The 25,093-nt window shown below is 41.8% G+C and overlaps 1 protein-coding gene across 7 annotated transcripts in view; it reads right to left on the reverse strand.

Moving 5' to 3' along the window:
- Positions 1-25,093, reverse strand: part of LOC144689745 (REST corepressor 3-like) — an 80,232-nt gene that overhangs the window by 49,764 nt on the left and 5,375 nt on the right. For all 7 annotated transcript variants that reach the window (XM_078557111.1, XM_078557109.1, XM_078557110.1 and 4 more), the window contains 3 exons: positions 18,771-18,848; positions 10,156-10,208; positions 8,727-8,888 (listed from right to left, as the gene is read on the reverse strand). In XM_078557111.1, coding sequence (XP_078413237.1) covers positions 8,727-8,888; positions 10,156-10,208; positions 18,771-18,848 — 293 coding nt within the window. The remainder of the gene's footprint in view (positions 1-8,726; positions 8,889-10,155; positions 10,209-18,770; positions 18,849-25,093) is intronic.

Below are 25,093 nucleotides of genomic sequence, written 5' to 3' on the forward strand. Positions count from 1 at the left end.
ATTTGTAATTACCTTAAATGTTTGGGAATGTGCAATTGTTTTTAAAAACATTTGAAAAGGAATTTTAAGCGTTTGTATCACTAGTAAAGGGATCAATTATAATTTTTTGGATAATAAGACTGACTGGTCTTTATGAGCTGATGACCCTTGACATGGAAGCAGTACCAGCAACCATGTAAATACTGAGGTTACAAGAGTAGGTCAGAGGATGGGAATTTTGCAGCAAGTAGCTCACTTCCTGAGCCTATTCACCATCTACAAGGCACAGGTCAGGAGTGTGATAGAATATTCTCTACTTACCTGGATGAGTGCAGGTCCAACAACACTCAAGCAGCTTGACACCATCCAGCACAAACCACCCTACTTGACTGGCACCCCATCCACCACCTTCAGCATTCAGTTCCCCCATTACTGACGCAGTGGCAGTATGTACATCTACAAGATGCATTGCAGCAACTCACCAAGGCTCCTTCAACAGCACCTTCCAAACCCACTACCTCTACCACCTAGGCGGGCAAGGGCAGCAGATGCATGAGAACACCACCTTCTGCAAAATCCCCTCCAAGCCACACACCATCCTGACTCGAAACTATATCACTGCTCTTTCACTTCTGCTGGGTCAAAATCCCGAAGCTCCCTTCCTAACAGCACTGTGGGTGTATCTACACAACATGGACTGCAGTGGCTCACAAAGGTGGCTCCCCACCACCTTCTTGAGGGCAATAAGGGATGGGCAATAAATGCTGCTCTAGCCGTCGACACCCATATCCCATGGAAGAATTTAAAAAAAGAAGCAAATTAAAATGCAGAAGTAATATGGCAGACAAAGAGAGAGAGAAGAGCTGGGCAGAGGAGGTGGTTTTGTTAGCATTGTTTTATCTCAGGGTTCTTTAGCTTCTTACTAGAGATCTTGCTGGAGGCAACAGTCTTTTGTTGAAAACACCTTTACATACTATCCAGTTACACAGGTTAAACAAGGCTAAAACATAGCTGGAACTACTCTTTAAGATGCTTCTCAGTCACCTTCCTTCACTAAGTGACATCACTGTGACATAGCGTCTCACGCACATGCTCTGGAGCTATTAAAGTTAACCCTTTACAACCCAAATACACATTTTCCACAAACTGTAAACCTTATGTACTATTCAAAGTTCCCATCCAACTCCCACTTCCAACACCCCCCCACCCCCCCCAACCTCCACCCCCACCCCGAAGTCACTTTTGCCAAAGGCGTCAATCCCTAACAGTGTTCTTGGCTCTCCTGGAGGACATATATTTTCTTTTATTGTCACCATCGAAGGCAAACACATTGGTAGGCTGGGATAGCAGCCTCACTCGACATCTCACTCCTCGGCTGTGATACATACAATGACCTGAATGTAAAGGCAGTGAAGACCAATCAAGGAAAAACTGATTCAAGGGAGAACCTTCCTGGACTCGAATGATCACCACCCCTTGGAAAGGAAGACAACGAAATGAAATTCTCCCTCTCATTGTCTTCTGCATTGCACACAGGCAAAAGGCGAAAGCAACAGCTTGACAAAATGAAACACTTTTAGCTCCTATGAAGAACTTTGCAGTTGTATCATTCACCTCTGCTGTGTCAAGAGAAGGATCAATGCCTGAGTGAGGAATGAATCTGATGGATGAAAGGAAGAACAAAGAACATCCTGAAGACACTGGTGGAGGCAAGGAAAGGACTTCCCTACGACTCATTGGGTAGGAATTTCTCCTATAGGTAGGCATATCGCTTCCATCCTTGCTTCAGCATGAAGCTGCTCCATTGCAGTCAATATCTCAGGATCAACTGCAGAAAGTAGGAATGCACCATCAAACATTGAATAAACTTCAGGGCTGGGATCTATAGGAAGTTCCTGCATAATACTCTGGTTTGCAGACTTGCTTGAAAGTTCAATGTCAGTGTCCGACATTTTTATTACATGAGTCTCAGTAGTCATAGGAAAGACAGCTCGTGCAGTTGCTCTGTAGCCAACTCTTTTGTCTGATGATGTGGCCATTTCCTTAGATGAGATACTGCATTTATACACTCCTATGCTGCAATATGTTCACTTTTTTTTGATGCACTATTTCCAATGTGTAAATCCCTCTCTATGGCTAGCTAGTGCTGTGTGACTGCTAAATGCTGGGTTTGTAGTTCAGCCTTCCTTTTTAGGTGGGTAGACTTCGCCAGCTCATGTTTAATTTTAATATTTTCAAGCTCCATTTGATGCTCGACTAAATTTTTCTCAGATACTCAGCTGCAGAAACTCTGTAGTTTGGGCCTCTGCTTCCTTACCGAAAGAAAGCTTGAGTGCTTCCATGGCTTGCCTAATAACCTCTGAACTTTCACTATTGGTTTGATCCAATTTGGGGTTAAGCGTCTCATTCTCCCTGGACAGCTTTTTGCTGGCTGCTTGCAATTGTTGTTGCATGTCATCGATGGGCTCAGTGGAATAAGCAGACAAATTCACCTATTCATTACCTTCTTTAACAAAAGGGTAATTCTCCTCAAAAGAGAGGACAAAGACTTCACAATTATTGGCAGTGGAGCCAGAGTGTAGTATGGGCCAGGACCTCTTCTTCCAACAGATCATCTGCCTCAGTAGCAACTTCATTCTCTTGCACTCTTTCCTGAAAGAGCAAATTAAGGTATAGAATACAATCTCGCAGTGGTCTCCACCATTCTTGGTGCATTTTGTTCCTGCTTCTTCTAGCTTGTCCCCAAAGAAAGGTGAAAGGTCTGTAATATTCTCCTGTGGTCCTTGAAGTTGAATAGAGGACAATTACAGTGTCATGTTATTCAGCCATTAAACTGTATCGGATAACACTAAGGCGCCAGCTCCTGTACCTAGCTCGAATTCAATCAGATACTCATTTACATCAATGTCAGCACTCAATATTGGTTTTTATTTTCTTTTATTTCTTCTAAGATGATGATTTCCTGGTTGTCAAAGTTTTGAATTTCTTTAGTGGAGGTTCCTTTAGCAGATTTCTCCTCCTGTCTTGTAAACACAGATTTCCTGGAATGGCAGACCACTTTAAAATGGTCTAATTTGCCACACCCATGGCAACGTGCAATTCGGGCGGGGCACTCTTCCCGCCTCTGGACCCTCTTCTCACCACAGCCGGAACATTGGAAAATGGCAGTTGGCGCTTTTTCAGGATGTTTCCCCAGTTGTTGCCTTGCTATGCTTTCGGTTTTACGAGCCACAAACTGAACGACTTCATCGGGCTGTTCTTGGAAATTTTCCTCGCATCTCTGACAAAAGCTTTATTCTACCTCTGCTCTTCAGCCTGTCTGCCCAGTTGTACAGCTTTGCTTAAATTTAAATGTACCCAAGATTGTAAAAAGTCAGAGATTCTCATTTAAAACACCAACTTTATCTCTGATCAGGTCCTCATTTAATGTTCCATATTCTCAACTTTTGTCTAGGCAGTACATATCATTGATGAATGAGTCAATCCCTTCACCCCATTTTTGACTGCGCTGATTAAATTTTACCCCTCAATGACAATAATTTATAAACACTGAGGTATGAGTAAAAGGCTCCGATGACATCCTTGTAGGAGGCTGTCTCTTCGTTCACCCCATCTGGCCAGTACGACTGTTATGCTCACAACAGAATACAACAAAGTGCTAACTTGATCTTTGTTCCCTTTACTTGCAAGGCTTGAGGCGTTGTGGTACCAGGTAAAATGTCTTTGCCAATTTTGCCACTCCTCAGCCTGTCTGGGGGCCCTCTAAATTTTGAAATGATTCTGGTAAGAGCAAGGTAGTAACCATTTCTCACCCTGATTCGAAGTTGTCTTTTCTCACACTGCATGTCTTGCCATGGGCTGCCCTCATTATTTTCTTGTCTCCAGTGTGGTTGCTGGGTTGGCCTCGAAGTCCTTCACTTGTTGTGCTGCACTGTTGCTGCGCTTCACTTGAGGCTTTTCCCACAGTTTTCCACTGTTTCTCTGTGGGTGCAGTCACTGCGGACACCATTAGTTACCATTTTACCTTGGGGTTGATTAGCTTCTTACTCCTGAAGAGATCTTGCTGGATCTTTTGTTGGAAATACCTTCATTTACATACTATTTACAAGAGGGAGACATAGCTGGAGCTACTCTACAAGAGGCTTCTCATTATTTTCCTTCTGTAAGTGACGTCACTGTGACATAGCTACTGAGCATGAGCGTGAGGAGCTATCATTAAGAGTTAATCCTTTACTCTACAAGTGGTCAGCAAGTATTGTGGGGGGATCTAGTCTTCTGAGTAGTTTGAAAGCACATTTAAGACTACTGCTGGTGTTTCTTTCCTGCCCAGCTGATTGAACACCCAGAATCAGTCATTCCGTGCAAATGTAAAGGCGTTCTGGTAGATCCACACTACCATGATCAAGGGAAGTTGAGAATTGAGAAGTCCAGAAACAAATGCGCCATTGTGTAGAAGACTGCACGGGCAGAATCCTGTTTAGGCGGAATGTGTTGCCTACGGGAAATCAACTAGCTCCTTGAAGGAAAAGGACTAGAATTCTGCCCAAGGAAGGCCCGAGCTGGAAAGAACTTCATAGCTGAGATTGGTGCTGAACAGTGGAGTCCACTGCCTGGAAAAGCCATCTTTGTTGTATCTGCTATTCTATGTGTAATTTAGAGTTTGTACATACCATGATTTGCCTGTTAATTTATGTTTAAGTTCATTTTGATTTGTGTTAAAACAAAAAGGCACCAAAGCAGAAATCTTGTTTGGTAATTTTTCATTTGGCTTATGTATCCTCAAAGGGATTGTAATATCATCCCAAGCCTGAATGTCGTCCAGGGCTCGCTGCATATGGCCATAGACTGTCTTAGTATCTAAGGAGTTGGAAATGGCACTGAACATTGTGCAATCATCAGCAAACATCCCCATTTCTGACCTTATGATGGATGGTCATTGATGAAGCAGCTGAAGATGGTTGGGCCTAGGACACTACCCTGAGGAACTCCTGCAGCAATATCCTGGGCTGAGATGATTGGCCTGATTCCAACCAGTGGAGAGGTTACTCCATATTCACAGTGACATCAAATTTTGCTGGGGTTCCTTGATGCCACACTCAGTCAAATCCTGCATTGAGTTCAGCTCTTTTGTTCATGTTTAGCGGGACCCGAACTAAGCATCAGTGAGCAGGTTACTACTGTGTAAGTGCCACTCGACAGCACAGTCAACACCTTCCATCACTGTACTGATGATAGGGAGTAGACTGATGGGCCTGTAACTGGCCGGATTGAATTTGTCCTCATGTCCTTATAGGTAGGACATAGCTGGGCACTTTTCCACATTGTCAGGTAGCTGTCAGCGTGGTAGCTATACTGGAACAGCTCAGCTAAGGGCGTGGCAATTTTGGAATACAAGTCTTCAGTCCTACTGCTGGAATGTTGTCAGGGCTCAGAGCCTTCTCTAATGCCTTCAGCCTTTTCTTGATATCATGTAGAGTGAATCAAATTGGTTGAAGACTAGCATCTGTGTTGCTGAGGGCCTTAGGAGGAAGCAGATATGGATCATCTACTTGGCACTTTTGGCTGCAGATGGCTCCAAATGCTTCAGCCTTGTCTTTTGCACTGACAAGTGAGGCTGCCGTAACATTGAGGATGGGGATATTTGTGCAACCTCCTCCTCTGGCTATTTGTTTAACTGTCCATCAACATTCACAACCAGATTTGGAAGGACTGCAGAGCTTTGAACCGATCAGTTCGTTTATAGGATCATTTAGCTCTGTGTATTGCAAGCTGCTTTGGCTATCTGGCATACATCTAGCTTCAACAGGTTGGTGCCTCGTTTTTGGTTCTGTCTGGTGCTGCTCCTGGCATGCTCTCTTGCACATTGAACATTGCTCATTGAATTAGAGTTGATTGCCTGGCTTGGTGGTAATAGCAGAGTGAGGGATATGCCAGGCCATGAGGTTTCACATTGTGGTTGGTTATAACTCTGTTGCTGCTGATTGACCACAGCACCTAATAAATGCCCACTCTTCAGCTGCTAGATGTGTGCTGAATCTATCCCATTTAACATGGTGGTAGTGCCACACAACACAACGGATGGTATCCTCAGTGTGAAGACGGAACTTCATCTTCACAAGGACTGTGCGATGTTAACTCCTACCAATCCTGTCATGGACAGATGCGTATGTGACAGCAGACTGGTGAGGGAGAGGTCAAGTAGGTTTTTCCCTCTTGTTGGTTCTTTCACCATCTGCCGCAGGTCAAGTCTAGTAGATATGTCCTTCAGCATTTGGGCAGCTCGGCCAGTAGTGGTGCTACCAAGCCAATCTTGATGAACATCAAAGTCCCCCATCTAGAGTATATTCTGTGCCCTTGCCACCCTCAATGCTTCTTCCAAATGGTGTTCAACATGAAGGAGTACTGATTCATCAGCTATGACAGGGTGGTAGGTGGTAATCAGCAGGAGGTTTCCTTGCCTATGTTTGACTTATTGTGCTGGTATCCAAAAGTCAATGTTGAGGACTCCCACAGCAACTTCCTTCTGACTTTATATCACTGTGCTGCCACCTCTGGTGGGTCTGTCCTGCCATTGGGACAGGACATATGCAGGGATGGTGATAGTAGTGTCTGGGGCATTGGTTATAAAAGGTATGATTCATTGAGTATAGCTATGTCAGGCTATTGCTTGACTAGTCTGTAGGACAGCTCTCCCAATTTTGGCAGGAGCCCTCAGATACTATTAAGGAGGGCTTTGCAGGGTTGATTGGCAGCATGTGCCGTTGTTGTTTCCAATGCCAAGGTCAATGCCAGGTGGTGTGTCCAGTTTTACTCCTATTTGCCCTTTCTGCAGCTGTTTGGTACAGTTGAGGCACATTGAGTGTTCTGGAGTCACATATAGGCCAGATAAGGTAAGGACAGAAGATTTACTTTCCTAATGGATATTAGTGAAACAGATGGGTTTTTATGACAATCCAAGTTATATGCTCGCCATTATTGAGGTTAGCTTTTAATTCTAGATTTATTAATTAATTGAATTTAAATTCCACCAGCTGCCATGGTGAGATTTGAACTCACGTCCCCAGACCATTAGCCTGGGTACCTGAATTACTAGCCCAGTAACATTATCACTAGGCAACTGTCCCCTAGTCCCTTACCCACACAGTTTCTGCCAGGTGGGAGGGGGGACAGGTTAAGACCTATTTCTCTTGAAATAAAAGAGGTCAATCTTGTTAAAAGCAAGAATATAGCAACTTCCCTGAGAACAACTTTATGCAGTGAATAGTTAATAAGTGACAGTGGCCAAAGACAAAAAGGCCTGAAAATTTTGTGACAAGGAATCATGTAATTATAGCACTGTATGATCTATAGTGAAATGCAAATCCTTCTAGACTATTTCAAATGGGTGGAAACATTAAGTCTTCCCTTTTATTACCCTCAAGGCTGTGGACCAATGCATTGGTATGAAATCACCAATTGAGCCCAACAATTCAACAATCAATGCAGCTAGTGCATGTAATACAGGATGAAGTCCATGTTAACACCAGAACAGGACCTTATTGGATTGTGTACATGCAAAGTGAAGAAAAGGACCAAGGCAATGCTTCGTAAACTATTTTCCAATGTGACCCCATTTTAACTCACCACCACCTTCTCAAGGGCAAATAGGGATATGCAATAAAGCCTTGCCAGCGATGCCTACATCCCAAGTATGCATATACATTCATAAAAATGCTGGTTTTTCCTGAGGTCTTGTTAATTTTCAAAAAACAAAAAAGCAGCATTAACATTTGTATGTTATTAAAATTCACCTATTATAGATCAACATCTAATAATATATAAATATGAAAATCTGTGTTTTTAAAGTACTTTGCAAAAATGTTATTCTATGTACTCATGTAGGTTTCAGCCAAACTCTCCATATTCCATGGTGACAAGACTCAATGAAGCCCCTCCCACCACACAAACACACACTGTAATCAGCTCTTCTACCTCCGCCACACATACAGACACCCATTTTCCCAACCTGCCTCCCCTCACACTCACGCCCTCCCTCAACTACTGAGCCCACTCACTCACTCAGCCACATTCACTCTTTCTCCACCCTCCCCCTACCCTGGATTTATCCACCTAGCCCAGATGTGGGAGAGCTGGAGTGAAAGAAAGTGGCTGTCAGGGCTAAGGGTACAAACCCCAAGCCCTGCTCCATTCCCTGCCCCAGCCGTGCCCTCGCCAACCCCACCCTCCCCACCCAAAGTTCTTCACAGTCCACTTCTTAGCCCACCTCCCAGCCCTGGACCTGCTCTCACCCAAGTCCAGCAGCAGAGGCAGCACCAGATATATGTTCCAGTGCAGGCAAGTACTCTGCAAGTTGCTCATGGCAGCAGCAGCTCATGGGCAAGGGTGGGGTTGGGGGATCTGGCCTCTACATCTCCCAATCACAAAGTCAGGTAGAATGGCCACAGATTCAGGAGAGGGGAGCCGAATGACTGCGCCCCCAGGCAAGCAGAGGGCTTGAATTCCATTTCTCTGAAGTCGTAATTCTGCCAAATGGTGGAAATTTCTCATCACTGGAATAGCTTGATCCATAATGATGAAAGGTCATCGACCTGAAATGCTGCATCCACAGTATTTTGCTTTTGTATTAATATAATCAAAATTCATAATTTTGAAAGGTCTATTACCTTTTTCCAGCAGAATTCAACCTGAATTCAGTATCAAATATGTTGCCTTAAAATTTACGAAATAATTTGCAAAAGTATAGTTACCATTTGCTGAATCCTGTGAAAACTTTTTCCATGAAAACTGAAGGCCTGTTCAAAGAGGACCTTATCTTCCACAGTCCATTCATCTGGAAAAGGGGTGAAGTTAGGCAAGTCCGCCAATGACTTCTCAATGTTGTGTTTGTGCCAGAATAACATTCCCAAAGCCTATTTGAGGTATACGCAAAGTAACAAATGTTAGAAAACTGTCTGCACATTTATGCAATATTTGTCATCCAAGCAAGTATCAAATTCCATTTAGGGCAGACTTTGTGTCTCAAAGAGGCACAGCATTTTTCCGATTCTCCATAACAAAAGGAGGGCACTGATAATACATCACTATGAAGGTACTCAAGGGGATTCTTGGGAAAGTTCACGTTTTTCCAAATGGCAATTCTGTCCCTGATCCATAATAGTTTTTTCAGAATTTGTCTTTGCACAATCAATTATTCTCTCCTCCATTGCTCTTTTGCTACAATAACAGCAGAGGGAGGGGCTTCAACCACCTCCCCACCACCCCTCTACCAGACAAGAGACAGTAACAACTTAAAAGTCTGAAATGTAACTCCAATCCGCTGTGAATGTGCCTACATCCTGTTGAACTTGAGGTTGGGGCGGGAGGGCAGGTGAATAACTTGTTCTTGAGAGGCTGTACAGTAATTTAAATATGCTAATGAAAGTGCACCTCAAATTTTAGTAGCCACATGGATTTAATGCAATGCGCCTGCAAGCCAGGTTTCCAAGGTTCCGGAAATCCAGTAGCTAAAGGGAAGCAAGAACTGCCATATCCAGCAAGTGATTGCTTTTCTAGTACCACTTGTAGGACAGGAGAAGCAGAAGCGCTTCCCTCCGGCGCCCCCCAGGCTAACCTGCAGCAACCACCCTCCCTCCCTGTGACTGGCACCTCATGACCCATCCCATGTTTAGCACTTCAGCCTCCCTGCAATTTCTCCCTACCTGCTCCCCAATTCTCAGCTGCAGCCTTCTAGCAAAGACCTTCCAGCCCAACAGCCATTCAGCCTCTTGACTTGGTTGGCTGCTGACCAGGAAACAGAAGGGAAAATTTTTAAATATGTTGTTAAATTTGTCAGGACCTCCACATTTCCTAGTCGCTACAAGTAACCTCCATAAATATTGGGGTCAGAGTGTCAGTACCCAATTCAACAGTGTGCAGCATAGCTCACCCAATGTTTAGAAGTACAGAGAGGTCACTAGGTAGCAATCAGGAGTGGAAACTTTTAGATCTGATAGCTAAAATAGGGAGTTTACTAAAGTGATCTAAACATCAAAATGAAATGAATGCTTTCTGCTTGATATGGTCATGCATTATAATAAAAGTTTAAGACAACAAAATACAAAGTTATAGGCTCTAAATGCAAAGAAAGACTGCATCCATCCTCCAAAGCAACTTCCAGAATAGTTTTCTTTTACAAACCTGTTCCACATTGTAGCCATGCTTTTCCTTTGCTACTGCAATATATTCATCCACTATTAAAAAAAAAGTGCAAAATTTTTAATAATTATTACACAATACAGACATTTGTTGGCATTCATCATCGTGGCCCAACATCAGCATCAGGTACTCTTAAAAGGAGAATTAACCTCCATCCACAGTTGCAACATGACACTAATTCCAGCCACAATCAAGATGTTTTGATGACATAAAAAAATGGAGTAGGAAATATGCCTGCTGTTATAAACTACTAAGGGAACAAGAATCTGCCACCAATATTCTTAATGTGTTTGAGGATAACAGCACTAATTAATATATTGATAAAATCGCATGTGAAGATAACCCAGTGAATTTGCAATTATAAATTTGAATAGAAAACATATATTTATGTGCCTTAGCGATTATTAATTTGCACATACAACAGTAACTTTTCAAAAAGTAAAATAATCTTTGCTTTCCAAACTGGTGCAATTTGCTTTCTAAATGGAGAGTGATACCATAGGGGAAGTAACTTTCAATCAATATGTTTATTGTAAATGCTTTTTAAATTTGTTTTTGTCAAATTTGTACTGATATGCACAATTATTTTCTAAATAATATTCAATGGAATACACTAGACCAACATTTCGCTAAAGCAGCAGGTGCTCCGATGACATCCATGCAATGCCAATGGTTGCAACAAATCCAAAATGTTTTCAGAGTCTGACGAATGATTATAGTTTGCTTTTAAATACAGCCTCTATTGAAGTTTATCATTTAACTGGCAGTATAAGCAATGCCAGGCATTGAATGCTTTCAAAAAGGAAAATGCTTCTCAGTTCAGTGCACCAAATATGCAAGAGGAAATGGACAAGAAGAATACTCCTGTCAAAGATTAGCAAAGAGCAGCTGCTAAGGTTAATGTGCATTGTTGGAAAGAGTAGAGGAGTTTTACTCTAACATCTGTCTGATGTTATGCCTGACCTGTGTTTCTTCAGATGCTAACAGACTTGAAGTTAATTGGCAGAATTTTCTGGTTTTATTTAGGACCTCAGCATATAAAGCCCTGATGCTTAATCCATCCAATACAACACTAAAGAAAATGGAAAGTGAAAATTGATCAAATCTACGTGTAAAGAAAAGTGTCCTACAAATGATGGATCTCAATACTTACAGCCATGAAAATATCACTCCCTTTCCCCCTCATTCAGCAGAATCATGCAAAGAGATCAAACATCAGTTCAGATGCCCATTTGATTCAGCCTGATTGCCACCTTATCTTTTTAAGATTATTTAAAAAGTATTTATGATTTTGTTAATCCTAATATCAGTGTGTCAAACTGGATTTTGCCAGATTGTGAAAACAGTATAACATTCACTCATCATAAGCACTGCCATGTGAAAAACGTTTTTTCCACGCCTAGCATACATCCATAATATTTGAAACATTATACTGTTACTTCTACAAAACAATCTTCAAACGGATAAAAAAAGCCAGGAATTTCAACCTGGATTATTCTGATCTGCAGCCTGACGTCTACAAGCAATTTGCTGACCTCAGACAGATCACCTAAATTTGCAGCCACAATTTGCATTTGTATAGCCTTTTTTAATATTGTAAAATGTCCCAATGAGCACCTAAACTGTGGTCTTAAAGGTACAAAAAGTTTACAGTTCAACAACCATGTGCCAAACCCAGATTACCCATGAGCAATGCCAAAGAGCCATATTCTTCCTGCCAAAGTGAACAACTTCACATTTTCCTGCATTATACTCCATTTGCCAGATTTTTGCCCACTCACTCAATCTATGTCCGACTGCAACCTCCTTCTGTCCTCTTTGCGACATACTTTCCACCTTCGTGTCATCTGCAAATTTAGCTATCATGCCTTCACTCCCCTCATCTAAATCATTGGTATAAATTGTGAAAAGTTGAGGCCCCAGCACAGACCCCTGCGGAACTTCGCTCGTCACATCCTGCCAATCAAAAAAAGACCCATTTATGCATACTCTCAGTTTTCGGCCAGCCAGCCAATCTTCTATCCACGAACTTTTATTTTCCGCAATGACCTTTGATGTGGCACCTTATCAAATGCCTTCTGGAAATCCAAGTACATCACATCTGCAGGCTCCCTCTTATCCACAGCTCATGTTACTCCTTCAAAGAACTCCAATAAATTAGTTACACATGATTTCCCTTTTACAAAACCTTGCTGACTCTTCCTGATTACCTTCAGTTTCTCCAAGTGCCTAGCCATAACCTCCTTAATGATCATTCTAACACTTCCTCATGACAGACATCAAGCTAACTGGCCTATAGTTTCCTGTTTTCTGCCTCCCTCCCTTCTTGAAGAGGGGCTATATTTGCTACTTTCCAGTCTGATAGAACCTTTCCAGAATCTGGGGAATTTTGGAAAATTAACACTAACACATCTACCACCTCATTAGCCACCTCTTTTAAGACCCTGGGATGAAGTCTATCAGGACCCAGAGACTTGTCAGCCCGCAGCTCTCACAGTTTGCTCATTACCACTTCCCTGGTGACTGCAATTTCACCAAGTTCCCCTCTCCCACCCACCTCTTGATTTACAGCTATTACTGGAATGTTTTTTGTATCCTCTATAGTGAAGACAGAGCAAAATATTTGTTCATTTCATCCGTCATTTCCTTATTATCTACTATTAACTCCCCATTCTCACTCTCTAGAGAACCAATATTCACTTTACTTCGTCTTTTCCCTGTTAAATACCTGTAGAAACCCTTGCTATCAGTTGTTAAATTTCTCGCTAGCTTAGTCTCGTACTCTAATTTCTTATTCCTGATTAAGCTTTTAGTCATTCTCTGCCATTCTTTATATTCTGACCAATCATCTGACCTGCCACTCATCTTCACGCAGTTATTTGCTTTTTCCTTAAGTTTGATGCTTTCCTTAACTTCTTTAGTTAACAGATGGCAGGTCCTCCCTTTAGAATTTTTCATAGTAGGAATATACTTACTATGCGCATTCTGAAATATCCCCTTAAATGTCTGCCACTAGTTCTCTATTAATCTATCCCCTAGCCTAGTATCCCAGTTCACTTCAGCTAGTTCAGCTTTCATGCCCGCGTAGTTGCCCTTATTTAGGTTTAAAATACTAGTCTTAGACCCATTCTTCTCCCTTTCAAACTGGGTGTAAAATTCAATCATATTGTGGTTGCTACTATCTAGAGGTGCCTTCGCTCTGAGGACATTAATCAATCTTGTCACATTACAGAATACAAAGTCTAATATAACCTGCTCTCTGGTTGGTTCCACAATGTGCTGCTCTACAAAACTCTCTCAAAAGCATTCTATGAACTCCTCATCCAGGCTATTACTGCCAATCTGATTTTTCATGTTTATACGTAGATTAAAATCACCCATGATTACTGCCATCCCTTTATCACAAGCACCCAATATTTCTTCTTGCATACTTTGTCCTAAATTGTGGTTAGTTAGGGTACCTGTAGACCATTCCCACTAGTGACTTCTTTCCCCTATTCCTCATCTTCACCCAAACCGATTCTATGTCCTGATCTCCTGAACCAAGATCATCTCTAACTACTGCACCAATGCCATCCTTGATCAACAGTGCTACCCCTCCATCTTTACCTAGCTTCCTATTCTTCCTGAATGTCATATAGCCCTCAATATTCAGGACCGAATCCTTGTCATCCTGCAGCCATGTCTCTCTAATGGTTGTCAGGTCATATTTATTTACTTCAATGTGTGCTATCAATTCATTTACTTCGTAATGAATGCTATGTGCAGAAGTAGAGCCTTGAGTTTTGTCTTTTTGTTATCTTTGTAACATCTAATCTTAACTTTAGGTATATTCCTAGGTTTTATCTCCCTGCCCCTTCCTGCTATTCTAGGACTCTCATTTCCCATATTACTATTATGGTCCTCTGCCTTGGATCTAGCCCTTGATTTGCCACGTCTACCCAAACTTGATCCCTCACCCCCTCATTTAGTTTAAAGGCCTTTCTACTTCTCTAGTTATGCAATTCACAAGAACACTTGTCCCAGCCCGGTTCAGGTGTAGACCACCCCAACGGTAGATCCCCCACTTTCCCCAGTGCTGGTGCCAGTTCCTCTCCAGCCCTGAGCAGATGCCCTGAACCCTGGCACTGGGCAGGCAACACAGCCTTCTGGACTCTCTCTCTTTGCTGCAGAGAACTGTGTCAATTCCTCTCACTTTGCTGTCCCCCTACTACCACTACTTTCCTTTTGCAACCCATGCTTGAACAGCTTCCAGTATCATGGTGTCATGGCCAGCCTGCTCATCCAACTTACAGACCTCGCTTTCATCTACTCAGGCTGGTTGTGAACATCTTGGCTGGGGGGTGCGGGTTGGGGGTCGGAAGTTGGGAACATTGGGTTGGGTCAGTTCGGGGGGGTGGGTTCGGCCTGTGGGGGCTCAGGTTGAGGCCTTCCGGGGGGGAGGCGCAGGGTGTGTCAGATCAGAGAAGGGGTTGGGGAGGTGGTTAGCTGTGCGGTGGGGTGAGTCCCCTGGGAGTGTGGGGAGTGGTCTGGGTTTTTTAAATACTTACTCAGAAGTTCCAACTAATTCTTCTAACTTTTTCTGGGTATCTAATCGTGTAACACGGCTGGAACCACCCACACTTTGCAATTTGAATCACATTTTCAGATGTTTCCCAGCAGAGGGCAATTGCCCTGAGGAGGAAGTTTGCACTTCTGGGCAATTGCCATGCAAGCCCTTACCTGTGAGGTACCGAGAGTCCCCAGCGCATCTTTGGGTTACACCCCAATCCGACTCTTGGGAGCTCAGAAGTTATGGCCCATTGTGCATTACATAGTATAATACTCTCATCCTTACAAAAACAATATTAAATCTCTGTGATTTTCTGTCTACAAATGTTCTAACTCCTGTTGTCACAAATTGTCTCACTGCTGAGACAGCTTTTCCCATTGTAAGTTTTTATTTCTTTGCTCTCTCCATTCAATTGTACACCATTGATGTCAGTTTGATGACGAACCAACCAAATCACTCAAACTTACATTGCCCAGTCAGCACTCCAGCTTCTCCTCGCTTCACATCTTACAGGGCCTTTCTTGCTGCAGACCAGGTTTCACCAAGTGGGGTGAGACTGGGTGTCCTACATAGGTCACAGATTCCTAATTTGCATGAACAGATGTTGCTTTGCCTCATTTGGGTGGACATTTTGACTGCCCAAAAAACAACTGCATTAAAATCAAAGAACAGCAAATCGACCTGCTCATTTTTAATTCCTTCAGCACTTGGTTTCTGCCAGACAGGGGAATCAAAATGCCTCCTACAGTCATAATACTATTGTTACTCATGCCCATATGCAGCAGGCTAGGATAAAGAAAATGGATTCGGGAAATTCTAATGTTCTGAGTGATTGGTTCACTATTATTTGTAGGTTTACCTGACTGGCCATTCAAGACTGGACGTGAGGAATGTTAATACGCAAAACAAGTGCAATGGAGTAGATGTGGGGAGAAAATTTTCTATTTCTAATTCTGAAGCCTGACTCTAACCTGCCCACTTTTACAGAAAATGTTAATTGCTGCAGGCCATGCTTTCCAGGGCAGATGTTGGGCAGCCAAGCTACTCCCAAGATGCAGGATGGCAAATTTAATACAACAATGAGGACAGGAGCCTCTGATCTAACCTGCTTTTCAAGTTTCACAGTGGGCAGCCAAGTTTTTCAGGTCTCAGTAGGACAGCTTCAGGGAGGTGTGCCTTCGCAGAACTTCTTGTAGGCTAGGAGTGCTCCCCACCAACCCCTTCCCCAAGATACCCTGAAACAGCATCCCTCTTCCATATAAAGACCCCTGGGTCCTGGATCAAAGCCCATCCCCTCCCCAGATGGCTTGGAAGACCCCTCCCGGGGCCATGGGTCAGATCTACTTGTTCCCGTGACTGTTCCCTGCCCAACTGGTTGACTGCGGAACCTGTCAGGGTCAATTCTGGGTTTCCCATCTAAAGCTCCACCCGTCAACCTCTCCCACCCATGCCGCTTACAGGACCCATCCCTATTACTATCCAAGCCAATGTTCTTTGCAAGTTCTTGGTTTCCTAGCTACCTCCTGCATGTTTGATTTCAATATTTCCTATAGCACAAGATCAATTTGGCTGCTGTTTTCATCTGAACTATCTATAAAGTGCATCACAGAGCGTGACACAGCATGTGTGAAGTTCACATGACAGCAAACATGCACCATCTTGTAATACATTTAAGAGGACATTGTATTACACTACTCCAGAATTATCAGATGATATAATGCTTTTACCAAAATAATGCGTCATGTAATGCACAATGTAGTATTTTGCTTTGACAAAGCTACATTTAAGTTAACATATTATACTTTTAAGGTCAGACAGTTTAATTGCAAAAGAAATAAATTGAACCTGAAGTCCCTTAATTTTAACTTTTGTTTGGTGAGAAATCCTCAAGATTAGAGTGTGCTGAGCAGTATCCAGTATTTTAAGACTGTTTTATATCTGCAAGAGTGTGATCATCTGACCAATAGTGCATTGCGCAAGACAAGTTTATAGTGACAGAAATGTTATGTCATACAATACACAATTTATTTTTTTGCTGCTAAGGTGATGATGTGTCTCTTTCACCACAGATTAAGTAAACAAAACAGGAGCTCAGAATACAACTGCTATTCAAACTGCAGATCTTAAAAATAAGCACAACTGTTGAGGTCAATTGAGAGGATATAGGCATTCCAAATTGATATTTTCGAGTGGTGTTTTCCAATAGAAAATGCTGAACCATGGGTATGGCTAAAACAGTTGTTTTAGCCACATGCACTGACTTTAGTAGAATACATCTCATATGCTCACACAGGTAATTGCACTCTAGCATCCGGCATTGTTTGTGCTTTGGTTACTGAACAATGATCACAAAACACTTGCACATGCTTTTCATCTTACCGTTCTACCAACCAACAAAACTAAACTACACATGCATATGTCATGAGAATGAGTAATGAGGTCACATATCCAGTGACGGTATCTATGACCTTTTCTTTTTAATAATCAACAATATAATTAGTCTTATCTGGGTTTCTAATTAGCTACATGTGGCTAGTGACAAAAGCATTGGACAACACTGCTTTAGCATTTCACTACAATCATTTTTCATTTACTTGTTTTAAAAACATGGGCAACAGACACTTTAGTGCAACTGCGAACTGAGGAACAGAAAATGGGCATGAAACTGCCAATGAAATCTATTGTAGTCCCTAACACATCCAGCAACATGTTCGTGCAAACTCAATTTGCCCACTGTATGTGATGGGTACTAAATCTAATGCACTTGGTTATGATTATGATTTTTGAAGTGGTAAGGACCTAGGATCCCTAATCTAGTTAAAAGTGGTGGATGTAATGCATGCTACTAAATCGAATGAGAGTTTAGTCAAGTCTGTAAATTGCGACCATGTGAATAAAGCTGCCTGAAGTCTCCCTTGGTTTTTTGAACTGTCAATAAATATGGCAGTTGGCAAGTGGAGATGTCAGGATGCTTCAAGTAGCTGTACCTGGGGCATAAAAAGATAAATGGATAGACTGTGCTCCTTGGCACTCAGCTCCTTGAATAAATAGTTCATCGCAATTTAACAAGGTGCAAAAAGTTTATTGAATGGACCGAAACAGCCAATCCTCTTCATGTGTTATAATGGCACCTAGGTAATTGAATTCAATGGCAATGGCAAACGGTTACTGTCATTTGTCCGATATAGACAGTTGTGCAGGATTAGCATGGTCAATGCAAGTTTTAGGGACTGTGTTGTAATGTATTAAAAGCTATATATCCAACACACACAGATTCATGCTTGGTTACTAATGCAAAAACAAACTTGAACTGCTGGATTCTGATTTACAGCCTAAAACTGAAATCAAATCTGCCAAGATTCCTAATTAAGCAATTAATCTCAATGACATGAGCCTATGTATGCTTAACAATTAAACTTTGTTACCTTAAAAAAGACATAATTCTCCTCTACAACATTCTACATTGTGGATTACATTAAGTAACACCATCTTGCTACAACATTTAGCTTACTTTGAACAATACAGTGGCAAATATACTAAATTATATATAATTAAAATTCAAAATATTCAACTCATTATAGGGACTAGATTTTTTTTTAGGTGCTTTGCATCAGAAAATAGATGTATTTGCAAATATAAATTTAATTTCTGCAAGTATTTGCGCACCTGAATCTACCAGTCTGGTGTTCAAAGTGCCCACGGCATGGAAGATTTCCACAGCCCGGATAATGTCTAATGTACTCGTGTGTTTCTGTAGTGTTCCCTACCTACTGCTCTATAGGCTGCTGTTTAAAAGTTCTAGGAGTATGGAGAGACTGAATATTGTAATGTTCATCAAACTCTCTGATCAGGCATCAGACTTCAGAATCTGGCCTACACTTTCCATAGGTCCTGGACTTTAGATTAATAACATTTTTACTCCCTGAAAATAATTACAAATTTGAAGAATAATTTCATATATTGAAAAAAGATTTGTGGAAATAGAAGTTAAGACAGATACTATATTTTATCAGAAAGTAGAATAAATGATTATTAGATTACTTACACTTTACATCTGGAATAACATGATAAGGGGACCAAACCAGCATGCCACCAATTTCCTTATCACTATACTTTGTAGCACCTGAAAGAAAATTGAGTAAGCTACTTTGAGAAAAAGTTTGAGAAACAGCTTTCACACATTAAGACCATGACTTCCAAAATCCATGCATAACTATCACAATCATGAAGTAATTTCTCCCTCCTACCAAGTCAGACTTTCTGCTTGCTGAGGTACAAATGCAATTCTATATCTGCAGTTGTTACAAAATCTAATTGTAAATACAATGGGCTGGATTTTCACCTCCCAATGGAGGTGCAAATCAGGCTGTGAAATGCTGAACTTAGTATTTTTGCTGGGGAAAACAATTTCCCTGTGCCTCCTGACCCCACACAATCTTCCTGTACTAGGCCTTGGGTGCAAAACACACATGCACCTCTGAAGAGGTTGATGTCCCCATTGAGATGGCCACAGAAAATTGTATTTCCTCCTGCACATTATTTTTGTGAAGCCTTAAAAAAAACACGCCTCCCTGGAGAGTTCATAACAACTAGGGAGAGCCTACTGAGGAGTTGGGGACAATCTGACAGGTGTTAAAGGCTTTAACACCTTTAAATGTCAACATTAAATGCTGCACTGTAATGTAGATATGTTTTTAATAGTGATCATAGGGATCTGTCCTGTAAGGGTAAGTTGACCCTTACATTGATCAGCATTGTGTAATTGTTGTCATGCATTACAGTACTTTTCCAATTGTCATAAGTGTCATATTGCATTAAAATATATTAAAATGTTCTGTTAGCCTCTAGCTGTCCTGTTTTGTGCTGTGATTTAAATCAACTGACAGCTCTGACTATTCAAAATACTCTTGCTTTTGAAAGTTGAAAAAAATCTCTGCACCTGCTCCCCTCCATTGAGTGACAGGCACTCTTCTTTGAAATGGAAAACCGTTCTGTTAAGTTTCAGGCAATATAGCTGGAAGCTTTTGTTATGACAGCTGTAGCAATTATGAATTCTTGGCTGGGTTTCAAAGGCTTATAATGCCTTCAGCTCAGCAGGTCGTCTATTGTTCCAAGAATAATTGGAACATTTTAGAGGCTGTAATAACAGAATATGCCTTTGATGTGTTTTCTTGTTTGTTTACAAACCTAACAGGCACTTAAAAGATTACTTTTTTTTGACTGGAGTAGCTTTTTTTTCTAGTATCAACGATACATGTGCTTGATTTCAGGGTTTTATTAGATTGTTAGAGGTTTACTTCTTTCAAATGTTTTTTAAAATAATTCCCATTGGCATTGCATGGCTCCTGAGGATTGTATGCTTTGCAGACTGGGTGAATGGCTTTGGAGGATATATGAGGGAACATGGAGGTGGCATAGGGTGATGGGGTGAGGTTTAGGGGGCCTTTAAATGGTTTTGGGAGGTGGTCTGCTGTGTTGGGAGTACTGAGAGGGGCCTTCCAACTGGCCTGCCTCCACACCTACACTCCTCATGCACTCCATCGCGGGTCAATAAATGCAATGCGAACCCAATTCCTGTTTGAAAAGACAAAAATTCTATGTAAAGTCATATGTAGGTCAGGTGCACATTTTAGAAGGCACAGAAGTGCACAGGTCAGGTTTTTCCAAGCCCACACAAAAATCTGGATCAGTATCTCAGTTTAGTTTAAAGTGTTGTAAATTTTAACTTAAGAATCCTCAACACTCAGTTTTATTCTAGGTAGTGCATTTACTAACAAAGGAACATTGACCCACAAAGGTCACACAATGCATGCCCCATCTATGTCAAGTTACATATGATCTTAAGACAGCAAGGACGTTCAGTACCCTGGGCCAGCAAAGACAACCGCAATCCAGTCAGGGTGCATGTTTCTGGTCTGCTGGAAAGAGGGTATCAAGGACTGTTTGATAAGGAATAACCTGCTGACACTCATCATCTAGGCTTATGTATGAAGAATGACCAATTGGACAAAGCAAAAAGTGTGCACAGTGCTGATGGAACCATACTGCAGCAATAGTGAGCACATTTAAAAGCAGGAAGAAGAAAATGGGAGGAAAGATATATTTTAAAAATTTAAACTCATTCACTTGAGCATTGCTATCACAATATTACATGCCTTACCTAGAATTACATAAATATACAGGACAGAAACTGGACATTTGGTCCAACCAGTCCATGCTGGCGTTTATGCTCTATTCGAGCTTGTACTGGAATGAAAGTGCCATCTGGTATCTGTCCAGGACCAAGAGCTAAAAAGGGAGCAGCAAATCCAACTCAGTTATTCTAACTAATATATTATCTGGTGCCAGTCAAATGCTGGTCATTCAAGAGCCAACAGCTCCTTAAAGTAATGTCTAAGTTGTCAAATTTGATTTAAATGACAAAGATCAAGCAAATATTAGCAAAATACAGTGGATGCTGGAGATCTGAAATAACAGAGTGCTGGAAAAATTCAGCAGATCTGGCAGAGAAACAGTTAACATTGAATCACAGAATCTTAACAGCACAGAAGGCCATTTGGCCCATCATGTCTTGCACCGGCTCTCCAAATGAGCTTTATGACCTAGTGCCATTGCCCTACCTTTTCCCCATACCCTTGCACATTGTTTCTATTCAAATAATCATCTAATGTCCCCTTGAATGCCTCGATTGAACCTGCCTCCACCACACTTCCAGGCAGTGCATTCCAGACCCGAACCACTCGTGTGAAAAAGTTTTTTTCATGTTACGCTTGCTTCTTTTGCAAATCACTTTAAATCTGTGCCCTCTCGTTCCTGGTCCTTTCATGAATGGGAACAGCTTCTCCCTAACTACTCTGTCCAGCCCCTTCATGATTTTGAACATCTCTATCAAATCTCCTCTTACCCTTCTTCTCTCCAAGAAGAATAGTCCCAACCTCTCTAATCTATCCTCAAAGCTGAAGTTTCTCATCCCTGGAACCATTCTTGTAAACTTCTTCTGCACTCTCCCCAATGTGTTCACATCCTTCCTATAATATGGTGCTCAGAACTGTACACAATATTCCAGCTGAAGTCTAACGAATGTCTCATTCAAATTCAGCATAACCTCCCTGCTCTTGTACTCTATGCCCCTATTAATAAAGCCCAGAATACTATATGCTTTATTAACTTGCTCTCTCCACCCGTCCTGCCACCTTCAATGATTTATGCACATATACACCCAAGTCTTTCTGCTCCTGTACACCCTTCAAAATTTCACCCCTTATTTTGTCTGTCCATGTTCTTCCTACCAAAATGCATCACCTCACACTTCTCTGCATTAAACTTCATCTGTCACCTATCTGCCCACTCCACTAACTTGTCTATGTCCTCTTGAAGTTCCACACCATCCTCGTTCACAACACTCCTAAGCTTCATGTCATCCGCAAACTTTGAAATTGTCCCCTACATACCAAGATCTAGATCATTAATATAGGTCAGGAAAAGCAACGGTCCCAATACTGTAAAAAAGTCTTTTCCTGGATGGCAAGCTGTAACTAGTGGGGTGCCACAGGATTCGGTCCTTGGGCCCCAGCTATTTACAATCTATATTAATGACTTGGATTCAGGGATAGAAGGTACTAAAGCTAAATTTGCAGATAACACCAAAATAGGTGGAAAAATAAGTTGCAATGAAGAAATAAGAAATTTACAAATGGATATGGACAGGTTAGGTGAATGGACCAAAATTTGGCAGATGGAGTTTAACATGGATAAGTGTGAGGTTATCCATTTTTGGTTGGAAGAATAAAAAGGCGACATTATTTAAATGGAGAGAAACTTCAGAATACTTCAGTGCAGAGGGATCTGGGTGTCTTCGTGCATGAATTGCTGAAAACTAGTATGCAGGTACAGCAGGTAATAAGCAAGGCAAATGGAATTTTGGCATTTATTGCTAAAGGAATAGAGTATAAAAATAGGGAAGTGTTGTTGCAACTGTACAAGGCATTGGTGAGACCGCATCTAGAGTACTGTGCACAGTTGTGGTCCCCTTGAGGAAGGATGTAATTGCATTGGAGGTGGTTCAGAGGAGGTTCACTCTATTGATTCCAGAGATGCGGGGCTTGTCTTATGAGGAGAGATTGAGCAGTTTAGGCCTATACTCGCTGGAGTTTAGAAGGATGAGAGGAGATCTAATTGAGGTATATAAGATGCTAAAGGGGATAGACAAAGTAGACGTGGAGCAGATGTTCCCCCTTGTGGGGCATTCTAGAATGAGAGGCCATAGTTTTAGGCTAAGGGGTGGTAGATTTAAATCAAAGATGAGGAGGAATTACTTTTCCCAAAGGGTCGTGAATCTGTGGAATTCACTACCTCAGAGTGCAGTGGATACTGGGACGCTGAATAAATTTAAGGAGATAGACAGATTTTTAATTAGTAACGGGTGAAAGGTTATGGGAGAGAGCAGGAAATAGGAGTTGAGGCCGACATGAGATCAGTCATGATTGTATTGAATGGCGGGGCAGGCTCGAGGGGCTGAATTGCCTACTCCTGCTCCTAGTTCTTATGTTCTAACACTGACCCCGGAGAACTCCACTACAAGCCTTCCTCCAGCCCGAAAAATATCCATTGACCATTACCCTCTGCTTCCTATTTTTCAGCCAATTTTGTATCCACGTTGCAAGTCAGTTGTGTGGCACTGTATCAAATGCCTTTTCAAAGTCCATTTACACCACATCAATAGCATTACCCTCATCGACCTTTTCTGTTACCTCTTCAAAAAACTCCTGCAAGTTAGTTAAACACCATTTCCCCTTTAGAAATCCATGCTGGCTCCTCCTTACCAACCCATATTTTTCCATGTGACTACTAATTCTATCCCAAATAATTGTTTCTAGAATCTTGCCCACCACTGAAGTTAAACTGACTGGTCTGTAATTGCTGGGCTTATCCTTACAACCTTTTTTGAACAAGGACATAACGTTTGCAATTCTCCAGTCCTCTGGCACCACCCCCGAGTCTAGGGAAGACTGAAAGAATATGGCCCGTGTCCCTGCAATTTCTACTGTCACTTCCTTCGATATTCTTGGATGCATCTCATCCGGTCCCGGTGCCTTGTCAACTTTAAGTACCAACAGTCTATTCAACAGTTCCTCCTTATCAATTTTGAACCTTTCTAGTGACAGAGTTAACCCTCTGTCACCATGGCCTGGGTAGCATCTACCTCCTTGGTAAAGATGGATGCAAAGTATTAATTTAGTACCTCAGCACTGGCCCCCTTTGTCCATGTGTAAATTCCCTTTTAGGTCCCTAATCGGCCCTACTCCTCCTTTTACCACCTTTTACTATTTATATGCCTATAGAAGGCTTTGGGATTCCCCTTTATGTTGGTTGTGAGTCTTTTCTCATAATCTCTCTTCGCTTCTCTAATATGCTTTTTCACCTCCCCTCTGAATCCCTCCAGGTCTCAATTGTATTTTCTACCTGACACCTGTCGTAAGTGCACCTTTTTCTTCTTTATCTTAATTTCAATCTCCATTTTTATTCAGGGAGCTCTGGATTTGTTTGTCCTACCTTTCTCTTTCGATGGAATATACCTGTGCCCAAACCAATTCTTTTTTGAAGGTAGCCCATTGTTCAGCTACAGTTTTTCCCGCCAATGTTTCGTTCCAGTCTATCTGGTCCAGCTCCGTCCTTGACCCATCAAAGTCGGTACTTGTCCAGTTAATTATTTTTACTCTGAATTGCCTACTGCCCTTTTCTATCATCGTCCTAAAATGTACAATACAATGATCACCCTCTCCTAATGTCCCCCACTGACACTTGGTCTACTTGGCGAGCCTCATTTCCAACTAGGTCCAAAAGTGCATCTTTTCTTATTAGACTGGACACATACCGCTGTAGAAAATTCTCCTGAACACAATCTAGGAACTTTTGCCCCTCTCCTCCCTTTACACCACCACTGTTCCAGTCTACATGCGGGTAATTAAAGTCCCCATTATAACTATTCTATAATGCCTGCATCTCTCTGTAATTTCCCTGCAGGGTTTGTTCTTCTACGTCCTTCTCACTATTTGGTGGTCTATAGGCTACACCAAGCAATGTAATTGCGCCCTTTTTGTTCCTTAGTTCTAGCCACGTTGATTCTGTCCTTGAACCCTCTGGGATATCGTCTTTCTCCAGCACTACAATGCACTCCTTAACCAATACCGCCACCCCTCCTCCTTTCCTATCTTTTCTGAACACCTGATACCCAGGAATATTTAACACCCAGTTCTGCTCTTCCTTATGCCAAGTCTCTGTTATCGCCACAACATCATATTTCCACATGGCAATCTGCACCTGTAACTCCCCAATCTTACTTACCATACTCCGTGCATTCACATACAT

The sequence above is a fragment of the Cetorhinus maximus genome, chromosome 14 (assembly GCF_964194155.1).
Source record: "Cetorhinus maximus chromosome 14, sCetMax3.hap1.1, whole genome shotgun sequence".
Taxonomy (NCBI): Eukaryota; Metazoa; Chordata; class Chondrichthyes; order Lamniformes; family Cetorhinidae; genus Cetorhinus; species Cetorhinus maximus.